Raw genomic sequence first — 21,692 nt, forward strand, 5'->3', positions numbered from 1 at the left:
TGTGGAAACTGTGACACTTTTATATTCTCTGAGTTCTCTAAGTGGTAGTTCTTATGTACATGGCTAACACTATAAGAACAAATGCTTTGAAACAAATGCTTTGACAGCAGAAATATTTGGTTAATGCCACTTTAAGACCTAATGCACAGATCTAAACATGTGTTATCTTTCTCTACTGTTTACATTCAATTAAGCCATAAACGACTATATTTACTAGGATATTCGCCGAGATGGGCATTAATGTGAATTTGTCCATTAAAGCACAAGAAGACGTGAAAGAGAGCTCTATTTATCTGAGACATTAACTGTCCCAAGCGTCGTGGCCAAACACCATTTCATATACTTGCCAACTCCGATTATTACTCGCTTTTGCAGTTTGGGGAGTGTTAATTTTAGGCCCTGTTGGAACGTGTTCAGATAATGATGTCTTAACTGGAGGCAGTTAATTAGTCAGCCAGTGGTATGTTAATCTTTCTATCTGCAGAAAGCAAGTTGATATCTCAAGCTTTGCGGATGCAGCGAGAGGTGATATGCCGGAGATACATTCCTTTGCTGATATGAGACGTGTTTTGAGGTTTCTTCAACACAACAATCAAGGTTTGGTTGGGGTAGCTGGTCTCAGATCAGTGCACGATGAAGTGTTGAGAGTGAGATGCTTAGCATATCAAGCCACACTCATGTCACGAAGCGTTAGCAGACGAGAGAGTTGCTGACTTCAGAACAGGCTAATCTTCTCATCCAACAAGTCTTATCACTAACACTAGACAGCAAATGGTAGATGGAGAGAGTGAAAGAATGAAAGAAACAAAGAAGAGTCAGAGCTAGCAAACATGCCACAGGGGGTTGTATTTTCCAGGCATTTGCTCACAAGATCTACAGAGATTAATGATAAAGTCAAGGATCTCGGGTTTTACTTTTCGTGTGTTCTCACTTGGGGAATATGTCTTTGAGCCAAATTGAGGAAACTCCAACATGAGAAGAAATGTGTTGTGAGTAGACCTTTGAAAAACATTTTCATTTTTCCATTCTGCTAATCCCATGTTATTACAGAAATCCTTTGTTCTTACAGAACTCATGTCCATCACCTCTAATGCTTCTAAATAATCTCCTTAATGGCAACTTGTTATAATAACTTATAACAATAGTGAAAACATAAGTTATGAAAACCTTTAGGCTTTTTTGTGTGCTTTATTAAAAATGTAGCCGTCAGTGAATTCATTGCAATTGGGGATGCAACAATACTGAAGTTCTGTCTGACACCAATACGACAATAATTCTTTTCATGTTATGGCCATTGACTGATTAAAAAGCCAATATTAAAAATTATCGGTAGTAATTTCTATACTATTTTGTTAAAATATAAAATAAAATGAATATTTATCAAATAAAAAATAAAACGCTACAAAGTAAAATCAATTGTTTTAAATGAAAAGCAATTAGGCATTACAATATTTTAATGTCCAGTATTAAAAATCTGTCAAATATATATATATATATATATATATATATTGCATACATATATAATGAATCTAAGATATGCATTTGCTAAAATTGCAGTGCTACAGAATTATCATTGTTTTTAAAGATAAACTCTGTGTGCTGTTAGTTGGTGGCAAAGGCAATCTAAAATTCAAATAGAGGAAATTAACAATTAAATATCCAATAGCTCCTTGAGAATATTTCGAATACATCGGAAAATATCAGGCAATAACTGATATGGTACATATATATGGTGCATCCTTAAATGAATCAATTTTACGTTTACATGTTAAGGACTACACAACTACATTTAAGCAAAGAAACTACTTAGCAAACACTTAACTTAACTTAACTTAACTTAACTTAACTTAACTTAACTTAACTTAACTTAACTTAACTTAACCTGGCAAAAACTCGCTGCAGCAATACAAGCACTCTAGTCTTTACTTGTTTTTTTAGGTTGGATGTGGATTAATCTGGGTCAGAGTTAGAGGCCAAAAGTAATGTGGGGAATTTGTGAAATCTCTCAGCTTCGTTATTTGTTATTTATTTCAGTTTCTGGCTCCTTTGAAAGCTGCAGCTGTTGTCAGACTAACCTCTGGAAGAATAGCCGGAGCCCTGCTGGCAGCACTGCACTAATGACCCACTGTGTGCGTGTCTAAATGCCTGTTGCTCCGCATGTTTGTGCATACAAATGTTTATTTTTGTGCCTCACACACACACAGAGAGTCAAAGAAACACACAAGGGGTCAGAGGTCAGATGGCTAATGTATCTTCCATGTGGCATCAGAACGGGAATTGAAATATTCCAGGCTATGTCTGTGTGGAATTCTGGATGAAAGAGGGGCAACATTGCCGGGATGCTTCCCATGTTGCTCTGCTCTGACTTGTTTGGGCATCTGTTGTGCTCTGATTATGGAAAAAAAGACATGCAGATAAACATCAGTGCAGATAGAGAAAGACTAAAAGTGGCGTATCAGACGAGCAAAGGCAAAATCTCCTCTGTCTTAGACCACCACTGAGGGAACCCACAGCAGGAGGTCCACTTACACCCACAGAGCAACTTTTCTGTGTAGAAATAGACACTATTAAATGTAAATAGACTGCTGACGCAAGTATTTCAATTAACAACCAAAGAGCAAACATGCTAAAGCTAACCGTTTCAACCACAGTCACAGCTTGTTTGAACATAGTCAACCACGGGTGTAATGCAAGGATATTTACGAGTCATTAGGCAGACTATATATAGTCTAAATGTCCTGGACGTGTTTTAGGGTGAGTTCTTGTGTAGAGTTGGCAACTTCAGTTTCTTTTTTAGGAAAATAAGGGACATATACATTTGAGATTGATGCCTGCAGCTATACGAACTGCCTGACTGAATTAAGTGCTGAAAGGCATTTCAGATGCAATCACCAATCACTCTTTGGCTCAATTACATTGCATTTGTTTAAAAAAAAGAAGTTTTTTTGATGTCGTACTTTAGTGTTAATTTAGCTTCTACCTCTCTACACTAGAGAATTGTAAATCAATGTATATAAATAGTTCAAGATGAACAAAGCAGTCTTAATATTGTTAACTAAAACTAGTAAAATTGTTAAATATATATATATATATATATATACAAATTTTAAAAATGCTGAAATGCTAAAATTACTAAAACTGTAACCGAAATAAAAAAGGATATAGAAATATATATATATATATATATAAAACTAATCAAAATGCTAATATATATATGAAAATATAACAATTAAAGCTAATCCAAAATATTAATGAATACTATAATAGTATATAAATTATAATAAAATACCACGGGAACAGAGTTAAAGTTAATATTTTAAGTGTTTATTATTTTAGACATTTTAATTGGTTAATAATAGCGCCCTCAAACAAAGGTGAAACATGTCTATCATGCCTTGTTTTCCACTCTAATCTGTCATTTTTAACATTTAAACTCTTACCGACAAAACAGATTCTACATGCAGAAGCATTCTCAGCTGTTTAGGTGCAAGATGCTAAAATACAACACACTTTTTAATTTCAGAACAAATTTCTTTTCCCGCACTCAATATATATATATTTTTTGTTTGTTTATGTAGTGCTGACTACTTTGCATTGTGGATGCAGCATAAAGCAAATTTTTTCTTTGTAATTTGCCATTGCAGCTGATGCACATAGTCAGCCATGATTAACTTATTCCACATGCAAAAGTGAACCCGGTGTAAAATAAAACAGCTTTTTATCAGGCTACTGATATGACTCTTCATCTCATTAGAGCATTTATGATTTTAAACAACTGACTATTTCTTTCTTTATTATAATAAGGGGAAAATGAAACTTTATAAATGGGATGATTCTGCACTGTAACAAATGCCTGGGAACCCAATCAGTGAGCATCTGCATTTAAAGTAAGTGTTTGTGTGAGTGTGCATTTGCAGTCACCCAGCTGCCCGATACCAAACCGGGATGCGAATGTGTGATGATTAGACAGTGGATCTTATCTTATGCACAGGGGCATGATTCTGCTTTTGTTCCGCGCCAGACCCCCTTCTCGCCCACCTGGGCTAGGCTGGACCTCCTGCTGCTTGGACGACCGCCACGTGTTAGCCTTCACTGGTCTGGAACCGCTGCGGCATCTCTGGTTTAAACTGAGGAAGCGAGGGTGGGGATATACTTTCTTTCATATCTCAAAGCACTAAGACAGAATTACGCACCAAGCCAGCACACACACTAAAGCCACATCACCACATGATCAAACAGATGACTGATTGCAGGCCTCAGGGGAAAGAGAGAAAGGGGGGATGAAGAATGAAATGGGTGGTGGTTTTCCAAAGAGGCTCTGCACCTCAATGACATCAAATCTGTGTGTAGAGTGTGTGACAAAGAAGGCAGCGAGACAAAAAAATGGTTTTGATTAGAGAGCTGTTTGTGGTTTTGGGTGCATGGGTGTGTTAGATTGGAACCTGCCGCCATTCTAGACAGCAATGTGAAGGGAAAATCCAAAAAGTCAGCAGAAAAAGGAGAGAAAGAGAGAGAGATTATGTCCATAAATGTGTGTGGAAACCAAACGGATCCTGTGGGGGGCGACGTAACCACGTCTTGGAAATATAATGTAACACTTCTCTTCTTCTTTAATGAATGGTTAAAGGTAAAGGTGTAATTTGGCACCATTAGTGATACCAAACAAAATTCCTAAAATGATGATTGTTTTTAAACAGGTTTCCCAAACAGTCCGTCTCCCATTGGTTGGACAAACAGATGGTCCTGCTGCAAAATTCGTGCTATTGGTTGAGTCAATGTTGCATTTTTAGGCTGGTCTGTGTGTTTTAACTAAAAGAACAATGTTTTGAAAGCACCAGAGACACTTCTCAGGGGTTTTAATTTGGTTTGGCATAGTATTGGGATAGAAGAGCGTATCCTAATGTATTTTATTACCTAAGCAGTGAAATAACAATAAACTGTGTATTCATGTCATCTCTCATTACTAGCAAAACCAGTGGTGATCCTTATGAAACATGAACTGTACTGACCGTTACCTTTTAATTCTGAAATTCAGCTATTATTTCCTCAAATAAACTTGAAATGTGAAGAACTGAGTTTGTGCAGCTTGCCTGGCAATTAGACACTGAATTTTATCATCACAGCAAACCACAAGTGGTGAAACGCAGCAACATGGTCTGGCGCTCCTCAGGGTTATGTCCGCAGGCCAACTCTGTTCTCACTCATCACTTCTTAACTGCAACAAACACATTACTAAATGAATGATTGAATGACACAACAGTCACAAACAGTTATGAGGCTGCACAGATGGCTTAACAAAAATGCATATTCAGAATATGAATTTAATTCTTAGTTCTTGCGGCAGTTCAGATGTGAAAGTATTTCAAGGTTTTGTAGGTTACAGATTTAAATTACCTAACCTAGTCCACTAAAACACTCTAATCCACCCCATGCACTTCCAAATCCAAACATATAAGTGAACTCTTGAACTTCTCAGGAACATAACACAGAATCCAAATCATGCAGGTCATAAACACTTCAGCATGCATTGGCTGACGCATTGAAACCCAAAGTGCCAGTTTCAAGGGGTTCTCATCAGCATGTTAAACACCATAAGATTTATACACATATTTTATTACTTATAAACCTCACATGCATTAGATAAATGTAATATCTTATAATAGTAGATATATTATTTAGAGCTGATATTTTATCTAGGGTCATATCAGATTTATTTTGTTGGATTATACTTCCACTGTGTTATCTCTACTGTATTGCATTTCAAAACTATAGTGGCTGGCAGAGTCAAGATAGAATTGCAACATACTGTACATAAAACGGCATATATAAAAAACTTTTCTTCTTGGATGGCACAGTGCCATTGCTTTTTAACACCTACTATACACATATTATATGTGTGTATGAGGTAAAGTGAGAAAAGATTTAAAATGACAGAGTTTATGCAGGAAACCATTGCATCTGTCAAAATTAAATATATAAACATGTGTGTGGGTTTGATTAACACATTTATGTTTAATTTAATGTTGTGGGCAGGTTTCTCAACTTGCTGGCTTTGACTGTGCCCTTTTGCACCTTACCCTGCTCCCCAGAGGGTTAATGCTGGGAGGTTACAAGTTCCCTCCTCTTTTCTCTCTCTCTCTCCCTCTCAGATTCTCGCTCCGCTCTCTCAACTGAGTAACCCAAAGACAGACTCTAACAAGCACCACACAGGTTTAACATCACCAAAGAGAGCACAGAATCAACAGGCGACGTATTTTCAAGCACTATCAAGAAAGGAGATCTTGCAAACTCAGTCAAGGAGTCCTACCATGAATGGAAAACTTCATGTTTGAAGATGAAACGTATCAAAAGTGGATTAAATTAATCTGCATATCTGGTAATATCTTATCTGAAACGCTCTCATTGACGTGTGACTATACAGGAGAGGAGCATTTCCAGATTTGTGTCCTTTATTTTTAAGTGATTTGGAGAGTATAAGTACCTGATCATGGCAGGGGTGAGAATTATTCACCTGTTGAAGACAATCTGGATGGTATTTCTCATGCAAGGTTAGTTAATTTGTTGTCTTATACTCTCTTTTTCTCTGTCCTTTGATTTGAAGCAAATGGATTTACCTATTTCAGGACACTATTCAAAATGCTAAAAAGTGCATGATTACACTTCTGATATATTAACTTTTGAATTGTATGCACTCAATATTTTCATCCATCTCTTTTGGTTCCCATAGAACCAAAATTGTTTTTGGTCATGCCACTAAAAAACTTTTTCAAGTAATACAAAGAGCTTTTTATTCTCTAGTTCTTTAGAAAACAATCTGTTGCTTTAAAGCAGTGGTTCTCAATCCTGGTCATTTTGAATGTCTCCCTTATCTGACACACCCAATTCAGGTATTGGAGCCTCTACTAATGAGCTGATGATATAAATCAGTTAAATAAGTGAGACATCCAAAATGCGCAGCGCTGCAGGACTTCAGGACCAGGAATGAATGACTGTTGTAAAGAAACCAAATATGATTATCTCAGCCTACAACGCAATGGCATTAATCTAATTAATCTAAAAAAAACACCACAGAGCAATTTAAGAACACTAAATAGCCAAAAGGATTCTGTAACAAAAGTGTTCTTTGCTGAACCTGAAGAAACTTCATTTTTTTTGTTATCATAGTACAGCCTATATTTATCATTTATCACAGATCCAAGCAGGCAAAACAGTCATTATAAATCAGAAACATATACCTATGATTACATGATATGGCACATCTAAATTAATGAATGTTATTATGGTATTAATGTTAATGCAAATTATGAGAATCTTAAGTATAAGCTTAAAGCTTAAGAATGACTTCTTGTTAATGTGTGAAAGTATGAGAGCTGCCAAGCAAAACACCTTCATTATCGAGACCAACAAGTCTGAGCATTTTCTTACTGTATCAAGAAAGTTTTTTACAGCGTGCCCCCCCCCCCCCCCCTCTGGATTTCACAAGTGTAATTAGGATCTAAAGGATGACAAAGAGCTCAAGATAAGGTTCGGTTAAAGTTTTGGGGGTTAATTAACCTTAATAAAACCCATGACGAAACTAAACTTGAATTGGCAAACTTAATATGCATGGAAGAAAAACAAAAGAAGGTTTTTCAGCTTTTTCAAAAACTCTCTAGTGGTTTAACTTGCCAATTCTGCTTTAAAGCTTTCTGTGTTTAAATGCAACTCATGCTTACTGAACTAATACTGCATTGGTCATTCTTTGCTGTTGATATCATTTGTGCATGTGCACAAAAGTCTAGAAAATGCTTCTATTTTGCATGCAAAAGTGTTCATTACAAATTTATTTAATCAGAATAAGAGTTTCAGCAAAAGGTTAAATTGTAAAATGTTGAATTTCTTAAAAAAGTTCTTTGCGGCACCTTCCATTCATCGTTGTGGTCTAGAAGGTTCTTTGGAGATGGAAAAAGTTATTGATGTTACATTTATAGGTTCTTCAGATCATTCTGGTTTCTGGCTTCTTCAAAGCACTGTGATGGTTTTTGAATAAAAGTTGTTTCAGGAAATTTAAAAGGTTCTCCAAAGGTTATAATTTTCATTTTTAAGAGTGCACAAGTAACAGAAATTTGGCTTGTTCTCCGGGAAAATGAGTCAGTCAGGTGGAGTTTAAAGAGGTCTTAATATAAATGGCAAAGTTTGGCACGGCTCTTTTCACCTGTCAGTCTGCTCCACGGGCCATGGGCCCCGGACCCCTGTTTTTGATCCAGACTCTTTTAAAGTTAGCAGGGGTGTAGAGGAGGCCATTGTTTCCCGTGACAGCAGATCACAGCGATGGAACTAATGCCACCATTAAAATAATGATTAGAGTAACAGGCCAACGCCATTAACGACCCCTTCTGTTCGTATGCCATTTAGGAGCTGTTTTTCTTCTACGCTTTCGTTCCTTTCAGTCAGGGATGGTTAGGGTGATGAAGAAAGCAATAGGCTTCTGTTCTCACTATCAGGGCGCCTATACAGAACAACAGAGAGAGAGAGAGAGAGAGAGAGAGAGAGAGTGAAAGACTGGCGCAATTACACCCGCCCCTCACTAACTCATGGCAGTTACCCATGACCTCGGAGCTCAGCATGTGTTCATTTATGTGCCTGTACTTACTTGGCCTTTTTTCATCAAACAGCTGAATTAGATCTGCGGAAATGATTAATATCATGCCCATATGCTTGAAAATTCTTCCAAAACAGATAATAAATGCAATCCGGTATATTGCAGTTGGCTGTGACACTGTCTGCTTTGATTTAAAGGGGGACATTATGTAACACAAGGTGATTTTACAAAAACGTATGCCTCAATATTGATAAAGCACGAAGGTTTTCCAGTGTTACACGGAATCAACACCATAAATCTTCCAGCTGCTCTGCATCCATTCAACCTTTTTTTTAAATATGTCTGCTTTGAAATGCATGAGTAATATTCATAAGCAGAAGACATGAGAGAAAGCCTGTCAGCCATTTAAAAGGAGGCCCAGTACTTGTCAGAGAGAGAAAACCATCAATCAGCTGTAGGAGTGAAAGATCAGACCAGTTACTAAATGACTGTCACGTTAACTGATGTGGAATGTGGTCAGCAATGGGTTGGATTATATGGTCGACAAAATGCAAAAATATTACATAATATAACCCCATTTGTATATGATATTCAATACCATTCAAATGTTTGGGGTCATTAAGATTTCGAAAAAATATTTTTTTATATTTTTATTCCGCAGCGATGCTTTAAATTGATAAAAAATAAAAGATGTCAAATCCAGCTTTTACATCACAGGAATAAATTGCATTTTAAAAATATATTTAAATAGGACACAATTATTGTAAATTGTAATAATATTTCATTATATGACTGTTTTACTTGTATTACAAATACATGAAGCCTTTGTGTGCATGAGACGTCTTTCAAAAACATTTAAAAATCATACCGACCCCAAACATTTTAACAGTAGTGTATAAAATCACCTTTATATATTGATAGTTAAAAAAAAGATTTTCAAATACATGTCAAAGTGAGTCTTTGCATATATTATTGAATATCACTGAAAACGTTTCTTTCTTTTTTTTCCTTTTAATTAGGATGGGATGTGGCATGACATACTGAAGTTAGTGTAACATAATCCCACTTGTGTTCAGTTAACAACAGCGAAAGTTGTGTTCTCCATGGATTCTCCATGATGGCAGATCAAGTTCAGAATTTAGTATGGTTAACTGCATTTGTGCCATAATGTGCCTTTAATGCTCAATCACCCTAACTAATAACTAAAACTAGTTGTTTTTGGTTAGGTTAGCAATAACTAGATCCAAATACTTAACAAAATTTAAAAGAATTAAGTTTAAGTTACTCAAGAGTTCTGTCAGTTAGTCACTATCACAGTGATATTGAGTTAACCTTCGGGTAACTTAGTTTGGTGGAGAAACTTTCTCATAATCCCTTATCTAAATAAAAACAATTGCTGGATTAGGCAGGTTTAATGTTCATGAAAAGACAACATGCTGCAGAATTACAAGGAAGTTGAATGATGAGAAGGATTCTGAGTGGGAAAACATGTACGCACCCACTATAGATGACCTCTGAACTGCTCTGTACACAAATCTTATTCACACTCACATGCACACATCAATAGACAAACATATATTCTCCAACCCTTTTCATAAACATATGCACATGAACATAAGCGTGCACACACCTTTGTTGCCCCTAGCACACATATGCATGCACACACATGCAGACTTTACTTTCAATATGAAACTTTACCTTTCTGTAACTGTACATCATCAGACAAAAATAGTGTGACAGAGGGAGTGAGAGAGAGGGGAAGAGAGGAATCTGAGCTCTATCCAAAGTAAATGAGGTGTAAATGGGAGTTTTTTCATCAGGGAGCAGTTATCAAAGCAGGGGTGGGTGGGAGAAAGAGGCGGCGGGCGGCACAAAGGCATTTCATGCATACTAGTACAGTGATGATGGTATCAGATGGTGATACTCTGGTACTCTGATATATGGTTCTGAATCGTTACATTCATATTGTATACAGTACGATACAAACGTATAAGATCATTTAAACCTGGAAATAAATTAAATTTTTTGGATTTTAACAAATGTAAATTAAAGGCCTAGGACAAAACAAGAATGGAATGATGACAATGAAGATCTTCTCGTTAATGTGTGTTCGATGTGCTGTACTGTTTTAAATCTGTCATTTAGCTCTATGCCTATATAGTCAATCTACAGTATAGCTATAGACTTTTTTTGTCCTCTGGAATCACGTGTTTTTTTTTGTTTTAAATGTTTTATTGAACTAATAACTGAAATTGTCTCTCTCACCTCCCCTGTTTCATGCACAGCATCTTAAATAGGCAACGGCAAATGGCAGGAGGAATAGTGCTAGAGAGGAAGGGTTATTTTATTTTTGGCCACTCTTCAGTAATGACGCATTCGGGTGAGTGAGAGAGAGGCTGCCCAAATTGAAATGACAAATAAAAACAAATACATGAAACCAGTCGGAGGTACTTTTGCTAGCCTCGCTTCTTCTATAAATCAATGTCTCCAGTGTGTGTATGTCCGGGGGTGTTGAATGGTTGGAATATTAGGACAGGTAGTTTACTTTGGCTCACACTAAAGGGAATTGCCTGCGAGCAAAGAGACCACACACATTCTACCACAGCCCCCTCTGCTGGGCAATATGATGAACTGCCGCTTTGTTTGGGACAGGCTTCTGTGCCATTCACTTGGAGATAGAAAGATAAGAGAGATAAGAGACTGAGAGAGAGTGTGTGTGTGAGATTAAGAGATTAAGATTAAGAAGTTAAAAGATAGGATCTTCTCCTCACACTGAGAGCGCGCTCCCATTTTGATAAAAACAGTATTGCGCAGACAATCATAAACTAAACTGCCTCATTAATATTCATGAGCTTTGAACATGATCTCAGAGAGTAGCAGTTAAAGGGTTAGTTGTTCAGACAAAAATGAAAATTCTGTCATTACTTACTCGCCTCATGTCGTTTCAAACCCATAAGACATTAGTTCATCTTTGGAACACAAATGAACATATTTAAATCTGAGAGCTTTCTGTCCTTCCATTGACAGCCTACGCAACTACCACTTTTAAGCCCCAGAAAGATAAAGACATCATTAAAGTAATCCATGTGACTCAAGTGGTTTAACCCCATTTTTATGAACAATGAGAGTGCTTTGTTTGCACAAAAAACCCCCACATATTTCTCTCTTTATTTACAAACCATTTATCTCCAAAGCACATTCATGCAACAACGTGAATGCAATTCTTGCATTCTTTCATGTGTCATGGTGCTCTCATGAACACGCATGCGTCCTATTGTGAACGCGTGTTGGAGATTCATTTTTAGCCTATTATAATAGAAACTTAAAATATGACTATACCCGTCCAATAGTAAAGAATTACAATTTTAAATATGTTATAAAATAGCTTTGGAAATGACCCTGGATAAACAATTTCAAGTGTGAAAAGCCCAGAAGCGATTTAAACTGTCTGTTTGTGATGTCCAAGTGATCTTAATACAGACAGAACCTCAACTTGATTATAGGCTGTTGAACCATCTAAAGGCGACTGAGAGCACGTTAACTCTAACATTATATCACGTTATTGTGATCATGAGTTAACAAGTCTTCTTTCACATCGGAAAAACCCCCTCAAAACAGCAGAGCCTGGATCCCTCCCAAACAGCATAAGGAAATAATTCCCTCCTTTAGGGAGCAAACAGCCTGACATTCTCAATAAATGCTCTGTAATTATGCAATCAGAGAAATTTTAGGACCACAGTTAACAAATGGGAATAAAAGCTTTTCTGTTTTGTGCTTTTCAGAGAGCAGACTTTAGCCTATTTGATTAGAAGCTCCATCTGATGGATTAATAAACTAGTATACAAATCTCAAATTTCATATTTTACCTCAAACCCCCCAAAAAAGCACAACTGATTTCAACATTGATAATAATAATAAATGTTTCTTAAGCAGCAAATCAGCATATCACCTTTTCTGAAGGATCATGTGACACTGAAGACCGATGCTGAAAATTCAGCTTTGACATCAAAGGAATAAATTACATTTGAGTTATTTTAAATTGCAGCAATTAACTCCAATTTGATTATTTCTAATCAAATAAATGCATCCTTGGTGAGCATATAAATATTACCATCTCAAATGTTTGAACTGTAGTGTTTATTACAATTATAATAATTAATTAAAATTTGAAAGTTTTTAAAGTCTTATACATGGTACTTTTTTGCTAAGATTTTTAGAATTACAGACAATTCATGTGTAAAACCTCTCATCCCTAATTCATCACAGTATTCCCCCCTAGTTTTTGGGGAAAATGTGCTTAATTTTCATAGAAAAAAATGTCACAATGCAATAATCTTAATTGTTCTAAAAACAGGATTCATTTTCTGTTGATTTTGGGGTTAAATGTGACTTGGACCTGTAATAATTATTGGACATTTGGCAGAGGAGTAAATGATGTCCCAAATAAACTGTTTCTCTCCTCTCAGCCTTTCCTCTTTGGATGAAGTTTGATACAACAGCGCACATTTTTGAGTCTGCGTACAGGGAAGCACTTCTCAGCAAGCAACTTCCCAAAGCTCTGCCTCTGCTAATCAGGTTTACTACACCATTTATCTACAGTGTTCTTACTCAAGGACAGCTCTGCGGCGAGGCCTACGGCAAGGAGATTTACAGATCAAACAAAGATGCCCAGTGCCATGTTGACCAATCTCACTCCTCATGAGCTCGAACCATGTTTGCCTTTCTGTCTGTTTAAAAAAATTGTCAAAAATTGTTGTTTGCATTGGCCAGCGTCACATATCCCTTCCCGTTCCCTTGAAGATGGTGTCTGATTGAAGTGACAAGCCAAACCTCTGGCCTCCTGCCCTTCACCACAAATCCTGGTCAGAGCAGGATTGGGATCTATATATGGCTCTAATAGACTTCATCACGTTTCATTACACGGAAAATTACAGAAATGCAAAATCCTTCAACCACTTCCAGTTAAGCAGAATCCTGTTTATAGATCGTAAAAGACCATGAAGTGAAAATGCTCCTCTTGGAGTTTTTTTTTTTTTTTTTATTGCTGGAGGTACCAAAGCTTTTTGAAGTGTCTGAGGTTTTTTACAGGCTTAATTTATTCGGAAATGTGGCTACAGAGTCAAGAAAAGAGATCAGCACATTATTGCAAACTTAGACCTTCTGGAACGATTTCAGTGAAGCCCTTTGGATTTAATACATTGGCAGCTCTTACATGCAACAACAATCCACATAATCTGTTAATTAAGACTAACTTAAAACTTATGACCCAGCAAACATTTTAAAACAGTATCTTTTTATTAAAAAAAACAAATATAGAAACCTTTTAGGGTTAAGAATTTATATATGCTTTGCTTTTTGCATGACGGCTAATTCACAACTTCAATAATGATAAGAAAACAAAGAGTTAGCAGGTTGTCAAAACCCGACTCTTTGATATAAACGAAGCTTGCATGCAGGCAGATATAACAATGCAATATGATATTTTCTGTGTCTCCTCAGTTTTGTGTGTGATGGGAAGTAAGTTGTGGGAAGTGCCCACCGCCCCCCTCGTACCCCATGCCAACCTCAGCACGAGACTGTTTTGGGAGCCACAGTGCCAGGTTCAGCTACGCCATCTACAGAATGAAGCGAGAGTCACAGCCACCATACCACCCAAACTGGAGGGCCACTGGGTGTCAAGCAGGTGAGAGGCCCCTAGAAAGACTTTTCTACTTTTAAAGTCAACATGAATTCAAATTTTACCCTAATTATGTTCTTAATACAGAATCCTGGCCTTATTGTGAATGATTCATCAGTGCTTGCATATTATCACTGCTGAGAAGTTGAGTAAAGTCAAGCAACTTGTTCAGTAAATCTTTAAAAACAATGGCTACCTTGAAATATTTAACAAATTGTACACTACCGTAAAAAAGTTTGGGGTTGGTAAAATTTAAAAAGTCTTATTATTTAATAAAAAAATAGAGTAAAAACAGTATTATTTTGAAATATTATTAGATTTTAAAAATAAATGTTTTCTATTTTTATATATTTTAAAATGCAATTTATTCCTGTGATGGAAAGCTGAATTTTCAGCATCATAACTCCAGTCTTCAGTGTCACATGATCCTTCAGAAATCATTCTAATATGATGACTTTCTGCTCAAAAACTTTATTATTATCAATGTTGTTGCACTGCTTATTTTTGTGCAATTTGTGATACATTTCTTTAATTCTTTGATGAATAGAAAGGTTAAATAAACAGCACTTATTTGAAGTAGACATTTTTGTAACAATGTGAAAGTCTTTACTGTCACTTTTGATGAATAAAAGTATTAATTACAAAACAAAATCTTACTAACTCTGACTTTTGAATGGCAGTGTAGCACTTTAAGGGGATAATATATGTATAAATGTGAAACTATCAGATGATATTGAATGTTGCAATAATAGAGTTTTAAATTCTACAATAAATTCAAAAAATCAAGTCCCATCCAACATTTTGTCTCATTAAATATCCGGTTTCACTTGGAAATGCATCAGATTATGGGAGTAAAATGGTTTGCAATTGCCATATTGACTAACTTCCTGACTATATTTGTTATTTTCTTCTCAGATGTGAAGTGCGACCCGGTCCAGAATTCCTCACTCGATCCTACTCATTTTACCAAAGCCCCACACGTCTCTTCAGAGCCCTCCAGCACTATTACTCTGACAGTGATTGCCACATCCCAACCTACTCTCTTGTGATCAGGGGTAAACTGCGGCTACGCCAGGCCTCATGGATCACCCGTGGAGCCACAGAAGCAGAGCACCATCTCCATAAAGTAGGGATGGTCATTCACAGCCAGAAAGCCATCCATCATCTCGCGACCCGCCTGCCCTCGTCCTGCCTTGGGCTCAAAGCTAGAGGACACCTGCTGCCTCATCGCTTCTATGAACTCTTCAATGCCAAAGCAGAGAAAGACTGCCTGGGTGCTCTTGGGTTCTCCATGATGGAACTGGAGTTGCTGCGGGTGGAGACCCATCACCATCCTCACAGCCGGCCGGCTCAGGAGCTGTTCCTAGGGGACGTGCACACAGACTGGAACGAAAGGGTGCACCATAGACCGACTGGTTACCAGGAGCCTCTACAGAATGCTATGGTGAGATTTAAAGAGAAACTGAAAATCCTGTCAACATTTACTCACCCTCATGATGTTCCAAACCCATAAGACTTTGGTTAATCTTTGAAAAACAAGATATTTTTAATAGGAGTGTAACAGTACACAGAAGTCACGGTTTGGTACGTACCTCGGTTTTGGGGTCATGTCTTCTTCTGCTCTTTTTCCTGTTGTGGCGGTTAGCAAACAGCGTTGTGTTGCATTACTGCGCGCGCCCCCTTCTGGATTGGAGTGTGGATTGCCTGTGACTGACTGTATTCGTCGTCTGACTATATGCACCGAACCGTGACGTCCGTACCTTGACGGTTCGGGATACTACATGCACTTTTTCACCCCTAATTTTTAATGAAACCTGAGAGGTTTCTGTCCCTCCATTGAAAATCCAGGTATTCAAAACTGAAAAGAACCAAAAAGGTTATAAAGGTGGCGTAAAATGAATCCTTGTAAATCGAGAGGTCTTCTAATTTTTGGGTAAACTATCACTTTAAGGCTAGAGTATTTTTGCTCAAACTGCTTAGGTCTGCTAAAATGTTTCAAACGATGTTCATATTCAAACTTATAGAATATCATGTTGTGCCACCAGACTAAGGTAAGAGTGCATGTTAAATATAACAGGACTGCGTATTCGCTTAGCACTACAGTCAATGTAAAGCAAGCAAAAATAAGGTTAGAAACAATCAAGAATGCAGATGCAAATGCTTACATATATAGTTTATACCTGGTACAAATGTTTAGGGGTTGGTAATTTTTTTTGATATCTTTGAAAGAAGTCTCACTAAGGCTGCATATACTTGACCAAAATATAGCAAAAACAGTAATACTGTACAATATTATTACAATTTAAACTGTTTTCTATTTTAAATTATTTTAAAATGTAAGTTTTCTGATTGTAGAATGTCCAGCATCATTACACCAGTCTTCAGTGTCACATGATCCTTCAGAAATCATACTTGTATGCTAATTTGCTGATCAAGAAACTTTTTATTATCAATGTTGAAAACGATTGTGCTGCTTAAGATTTTTGAGGAAACCACGCTACATTTTCTCCTTGATGAATATAAAGTTCAGAAGAGCAACATTTATTTGAAATAGAAATCTTTCACAACATTATGAATGTTTTTCACTTTTGATCAATTTAATGCATTCTTGCTCAATAAATGTATTAATTCCTTAAAAAAATATCTCACTGACACCAAACTTTTGAATCCTGTAATAATATAAATATTATAAAATTAATAAAAATCCTTGTTTTCTCTCTCAGCACCACATCCACCCCTGCCCAGTGTGCGCCCTGGTATACCGAGCCTCTGAACAGCATCCACCCATTCTTCCCCCATCCCCATCCATCCCTCTGGATCTAAACGGAAATTGGGTGAGCCAACGCTGCGAGTCCCGTCCATCCGTCCTCTTCCTTACCCGCCTTTTTGTTTTCAACGAGGAGCAACGCACTTGGGAGGGGACCTACCAACATTACTCTGACCCAATGTGCCGCCAGCCCATGTTTACATTGTTGGCATCAGGTCATTATGCTAAAGTAGGACAGTCCGTTAAAGTGCGTGGGGCCACTGAGCTCGTCTTCAAGGTGACAAGGGCAAAAGCGATTGTGTTTGACCGTGCGTTGTTGCGGGAATTGAATTCAACACAAAATGGAAGATGTGGACAGGTGGGCAGGTGGGAGGTGGGTGTCGAACAGGACATAACCTGGACGGACGGTTGCGAAGCATTGGGGATACGACTTCCGCACAAAGAGTATGAGCTGTTTAAGATGGGGGTGGATCATAAAGGCCGCCCCCTGTTGTTCAATGGGGAGAGGCCCACGGATGGATCCAGTCCGGATCGACCTGCAAAAAGGCCAACATCCTTTCAGACACCAATGGTGCAATGCAGCACAAGGGTCAGGGTGGAGCCACGCTACAGTTCCTACAGTGATCATTCAACGGGACTCAAGACCACAAGCTCTGCTAATGCACTGCACTCTTCATTGATTCTGCTGACCGTTCTAAATGCATGGTGCTGGAATATTCATCTTTTCTAAAATGCGACGTGCCATTCATGTTGACTGTTCAAATTCTAACCCATTTATAATGGGCATAGCACAATCTAATAGACTGAAGGAGGATCGGTCAGTTCGGTGCTATAGCAAAATGCTAGCTGTAAATGCTCTGAAATATGACTTTTTTTATCTAAAGAGATTTTCATAAAGCAAAAATGTACATAGAAACCTTTTAATCATATAGTACATCAACATTAATTTTAATATCTGTTATTTGGGGTGTTGTTTCATATTTTGATAAGAACTACAGATAAACGAATATCTATTCAAAGAATGATTATTCTGTAGAAAATGCATTTACCAACATTCCAGCAAGTTAACAAAGATGAACAGTTAAAGGCGAAGTACTTTAAATACTTACCAGTGTACAACCAATGGTGCGATTATCTGTGTGACCGATCAATAGGAGGTGGGGGTGTTTGGGGAACCTGTTTCAACACAATCATTATTCTGTTTGGTGCAGAAATGACACACTTCAGCTTTAAGACATGGGAGATATAGATGGATATCCAGATTCTCGTTTGTCTGGGAATGAAGAAAGAAGATTTCCCAAAATCTGGTAATATGTTTGAATTGAAGTGCATATTTGGACTAAATTTGGCATTAACTACCCTGTATTATTTCAACATTAGGGCCTTGTGTTGACAAGGCGACGTAGCTCATTTTTGCCATCTTATACATTTTATTTAGAGTTAATCTTCCAATAATGGTGAGGGTGAACATATTTATTGCCACCATTAAAGTAATTTTGATAAGAAACACAATTTTGTTTTATTTTGAACATTGATTTTCTGTTATTTATGTTTACACACATATTACAAACGTATAATGTGTGACTGTATGCACGTTTAGTGAGCTCTTGCACAATGGTTCAATTCACATCCAATGTTGAATACATGTGCAATGCATTTGAACAGACCTGTCATATGGCTTCCACATTATGCTCATGCTCGCCAATATCTGAAGCGTAAGTTCTTAGAACTCTGCGTACAAATCTCTCCCTCTGTTTATTTGGAAGAACAGGAAGTGTTCAACTCATTCAGTCTTAGTTTAGCAGAGCGTGCGATTTTTCTGTTTTTACAGAGTGGAGTGATTCCTTGTTCTGGAGGCAATCTTCAAAAAATCTGAACTGAAACTGTCAAACATTAAAGTGCATGCATGATATTGATTGTTATAGCTTTGACACAACCCTTACAAAAATGCACCATAGTAGCCATTGTTTCCAAAATACCATATAACCATATAAAGCAATAAATAAATATTATATCTTAAAAAAAGAGATCCTGTTTATTTATTGGTTTATATGGTTTTACAGTATAAAAAAAAAAAGCTGTAGTTACAATGCTTTTTATTGGCAACCAGTTACCATTATAACATTTTATAATAGAATCCTGAGGTAAGTGCATAAGTATTAATGAATCAGTTAATATATACAACATGGTGAATGTGATTTCACGTGATTTCAAAATCTTTGTTGATCCTGGAACAACATTCCAATCAACCAATCAGATTTAAGGGACAAGTTTACTGTTTATGTCAAGTTTAGGCTGATATACAACCCGGGTTAGATGCTTCAACATCAGTTTTATTCAACTATAATTTCCCTCAGATTTTATGGATAATTATGGGTAGGGTTAAGTTTAGGGCTAAATGTTCGGACTGGAATTTTGTTCCAGGATCAACAAAGTATGTCGATCTAGGAACATGTCTTACTTGGGAAAAATCACAGTGACCATACTCAGTCAATTACTAAATAATCAAAGATTCTAGACACTCAGCTCATGTTCAAATATTGTACACAGAAAAATCATCTGTTCTTCATTTAGAAACTGATTTTTAGCAATAATGAGAACCTTTCAAGAGCATGTGCTGACTTGATGATATGATATGCTTCTGTAAAAGCCACATTATTTACAATGATTTGTGAAGAACTACACTACCCATGATCCTGAACAGACCACCAGTCAGAGAAGTCACTGCATGGAAACAGCAAATACCAAGAAATTACAGCAAAAGAACTCCGACTTTCACCCAAGGTCTTTCTACAGTCTCAAACTACTTATCTTTCACTATGTATCCAAATATTTTCAAACACTTTATAATTTATATATATTGTACAGTGTTTTTAGTGCTTTTTAAACCATATTTCTTAATGGGTTACACATTTTTTTTTTTTTTTTTTTTTTTTTTTGGGTCACATTAAAATGTTGCAATTCTTATAAAATCGGTTGTTTGGTTTATAGCCTGTAACTCTATTAAAAAAGATTTCAAAATCCCGATGGAGAATGCAGAATACAGAACCAAATTAAGGCACTAAAAATGTTTTGCAGTCACGGTTGCCCCCCGTGAAAAAATAAAAATCTGCTTGTATGCAACAGTGACAATCTTAGTAATCAAAGATGATCTCAACATGTGCACTTGCCAGATAACAGCCAAACCCAGAGTTCAAACCTAGCAGACATGAAGGATTTGGGATAATCCTTAATTTTGCGACGTCCATCTTCGCAAAGCCTTAAAGGGATAGTTCACCCAAAAATTAAAATTCTTTCATTAATTACTCACCCTCATGTTGTTCCAAACCTGTAAGACATTTCTGTCCCTCCATTGACAGCAACACAACTGACACTTTGGCACTTCAAATAGTTCATAAAGGGATTGTAAAACTAATCCACATGAATTGAGCAGTTTAGTCCAAATTTTCTGAATAGACTTGATCGCTTTACAATATATGATGAACAGATTGAATTTAGGCTTTTATTCACACACTGTAAACATTGATCAGCGTACATAAACAGAAGCTAACTGAACCAGCGTAACAAATGAGAATGAACCTCATTGGTTCTTGCTGAAGCTCAAACGTGCTGCGTAACACGAGAATGAACCTCATTGGTTCTTGCTGAAGCTCAAACGTGCTGCGTAACACGAGAATGAACCTCATTGGTTCTCGCACGTCACACGAACATGCTTGAGCTTCCATTTACCACAACTGATGTGTGAGTTGATGAATTTTTATATGTGAATAAAAGCCTAAATTCAATCTGTTCATCATATAAAGCGATCAAGTCTCTTCAGAAAATTTGGATTAGTTTTACAATCTCTTTAATGAACGTCAAAATGGTAGTTGTGTATACAGAAAGCTCTCAGATTTCATCAAAAAGATCTTCATTTGTGTTCCGAAGATGAACGAAAGTCTTAGGGGGTTTGGAACGACATGAGGGTGAGTAATTAATAACAATCTTCATTTTTGGGAGAACTATCCCCCTAATGAGCAATGTCATACCCAACTGCATTTCATGCAACCATTACCCAAAATACTCCAGCGACTTCCGCTTGCTACTTCATTTCTTTTTACTTATTTCAAGCTATGTCGTTAAAACCATCTGCAGGCATATTCCTGTTAAACAACTCTTTTGGAATCATAAAATGATTGAGTTTGTGGTTTTTCTGTTAAAAGTTATGAAATAATGGTTGCTGGCCGAGGGACGTAACGGAAGAGAACGTGGAGGGCAAGGCGAGTCAGTGAGTCACATCCAAAAGGCAGCAGATTGTTCAAATTAAATCTTGTCGGTGACGGTGGCTCTGGGTGCCATGAGGTAATGCTTTCTGGTTATAACAAGAGTTCCAAAGGTTGGGAACTTGGAAATAATAAATAGAGAGAGGGAGAACAAGGCACATTTCCATACTGACACTCAAAAGCAGTTGCGTCTGTTAGAGCTTGCCAACAACAACAGATGAGTCCAAGCTAACTCTAGAAGTCCAGCAAAACGGATAAAAAATAAGTGACAATTCTTTCTGTGGTTACAGTTAAATTAATAAAAGCTAACTGTCAGAAGATCATATTGCAAAAAGGCCTTCGGCTTGTAATCACGCTTCTTGCTTGTCAAAAGTATCTATAAAAAGATTTAACACAAGGCCTATT

At 37.0% G+C, this 21,692-nt stretch overlaps 1 protein-coding gene across 3 annotated transcripts; it reads left to right on the plus strand.

Annotated features, from left to right (window-relative positions):
- Nucleotides 1-717: 717 nt before the first annotated feature.
- apcdd1l (adenomatosis polyposis coli down-regulated 1-like) lies at nt 718-18,982 on the plus strand. Of its 3 annotated transcripts, none has more exons than XM_084127661.1 (6): nt 718-989; nt 6,150-6,376; nt 6,461-6,548; nt 14,081-14,264; nt 15,174-15,702; nt 16,982-18,982. In XM_084127661.1, the coding sequence occupies exons 3-6, from the start codon at nt 6,488-6,490 to the stop codon at nt 17,753-17,755; spliced, it is 1,548 nt and encodes a 515-aa protein (XP_083983787.1). In that variant the 5' UTR covers nt 718-989; nt 6,150-6,376; nt 6,461-6,487; the 3' UTR covers nt 17,756-18,982. The 3 variants fall into 3 exon arrangements, with proteins under 3 accessions (XP_083983787.1, XP_083983788.1, XP_083983786.1); XM_084127662.1 differs by lacking the exon at nt 718-989 and adding an exon at nt 4,022-4,141; XM_084127660.1 differs by lacking the exon at nt 718-989 and adding an exon at nt 4,022-4,141 and having other exon boundaries at nt 6,150-6,548.
- The last annotated feature ends 2,710 nt before the right edge of the window (nt 18,983-21,692 follow it).

The sequence above is a fragment of the Abramis brama genome, assembly GCF_963993115.1.
Source record: "Abramis brama genome assembly, chromosome: 11".
In the NCBI taxonomy this organism is placed as follows: Eukaryota; Metazoa; Chordata; class Actinopteri; order Cypriniformes; family Leuciscidae; genus Abramis; species Abramis brama.

Excerpts from the sequence above, each read along its gene's own strand:
- apcdd1l (XM_084127661.1), top strand. The coding sequence starts at position 6,488 with ATGGCAGGGGTGAGAATTATTCACCTGTTGAAGACAATCTGGATGGTA. Across the intron at positions 6,549-14,080 it reads GATGGTATTTCTCATGCAAG|TTTTGTGTGTGATGGGAAGT; the intron begins GTTAGTTAATTT and ends GTGTCTCCTCAG. Across the intron at positions 14,265-15,173 it reads GGCCACTGGGTGTCAAGCAG|ATGTGAAGTGCGACCCGGTC; the intron begins GTGAGAGGCCCC and ends TTTTCTTCTCAG.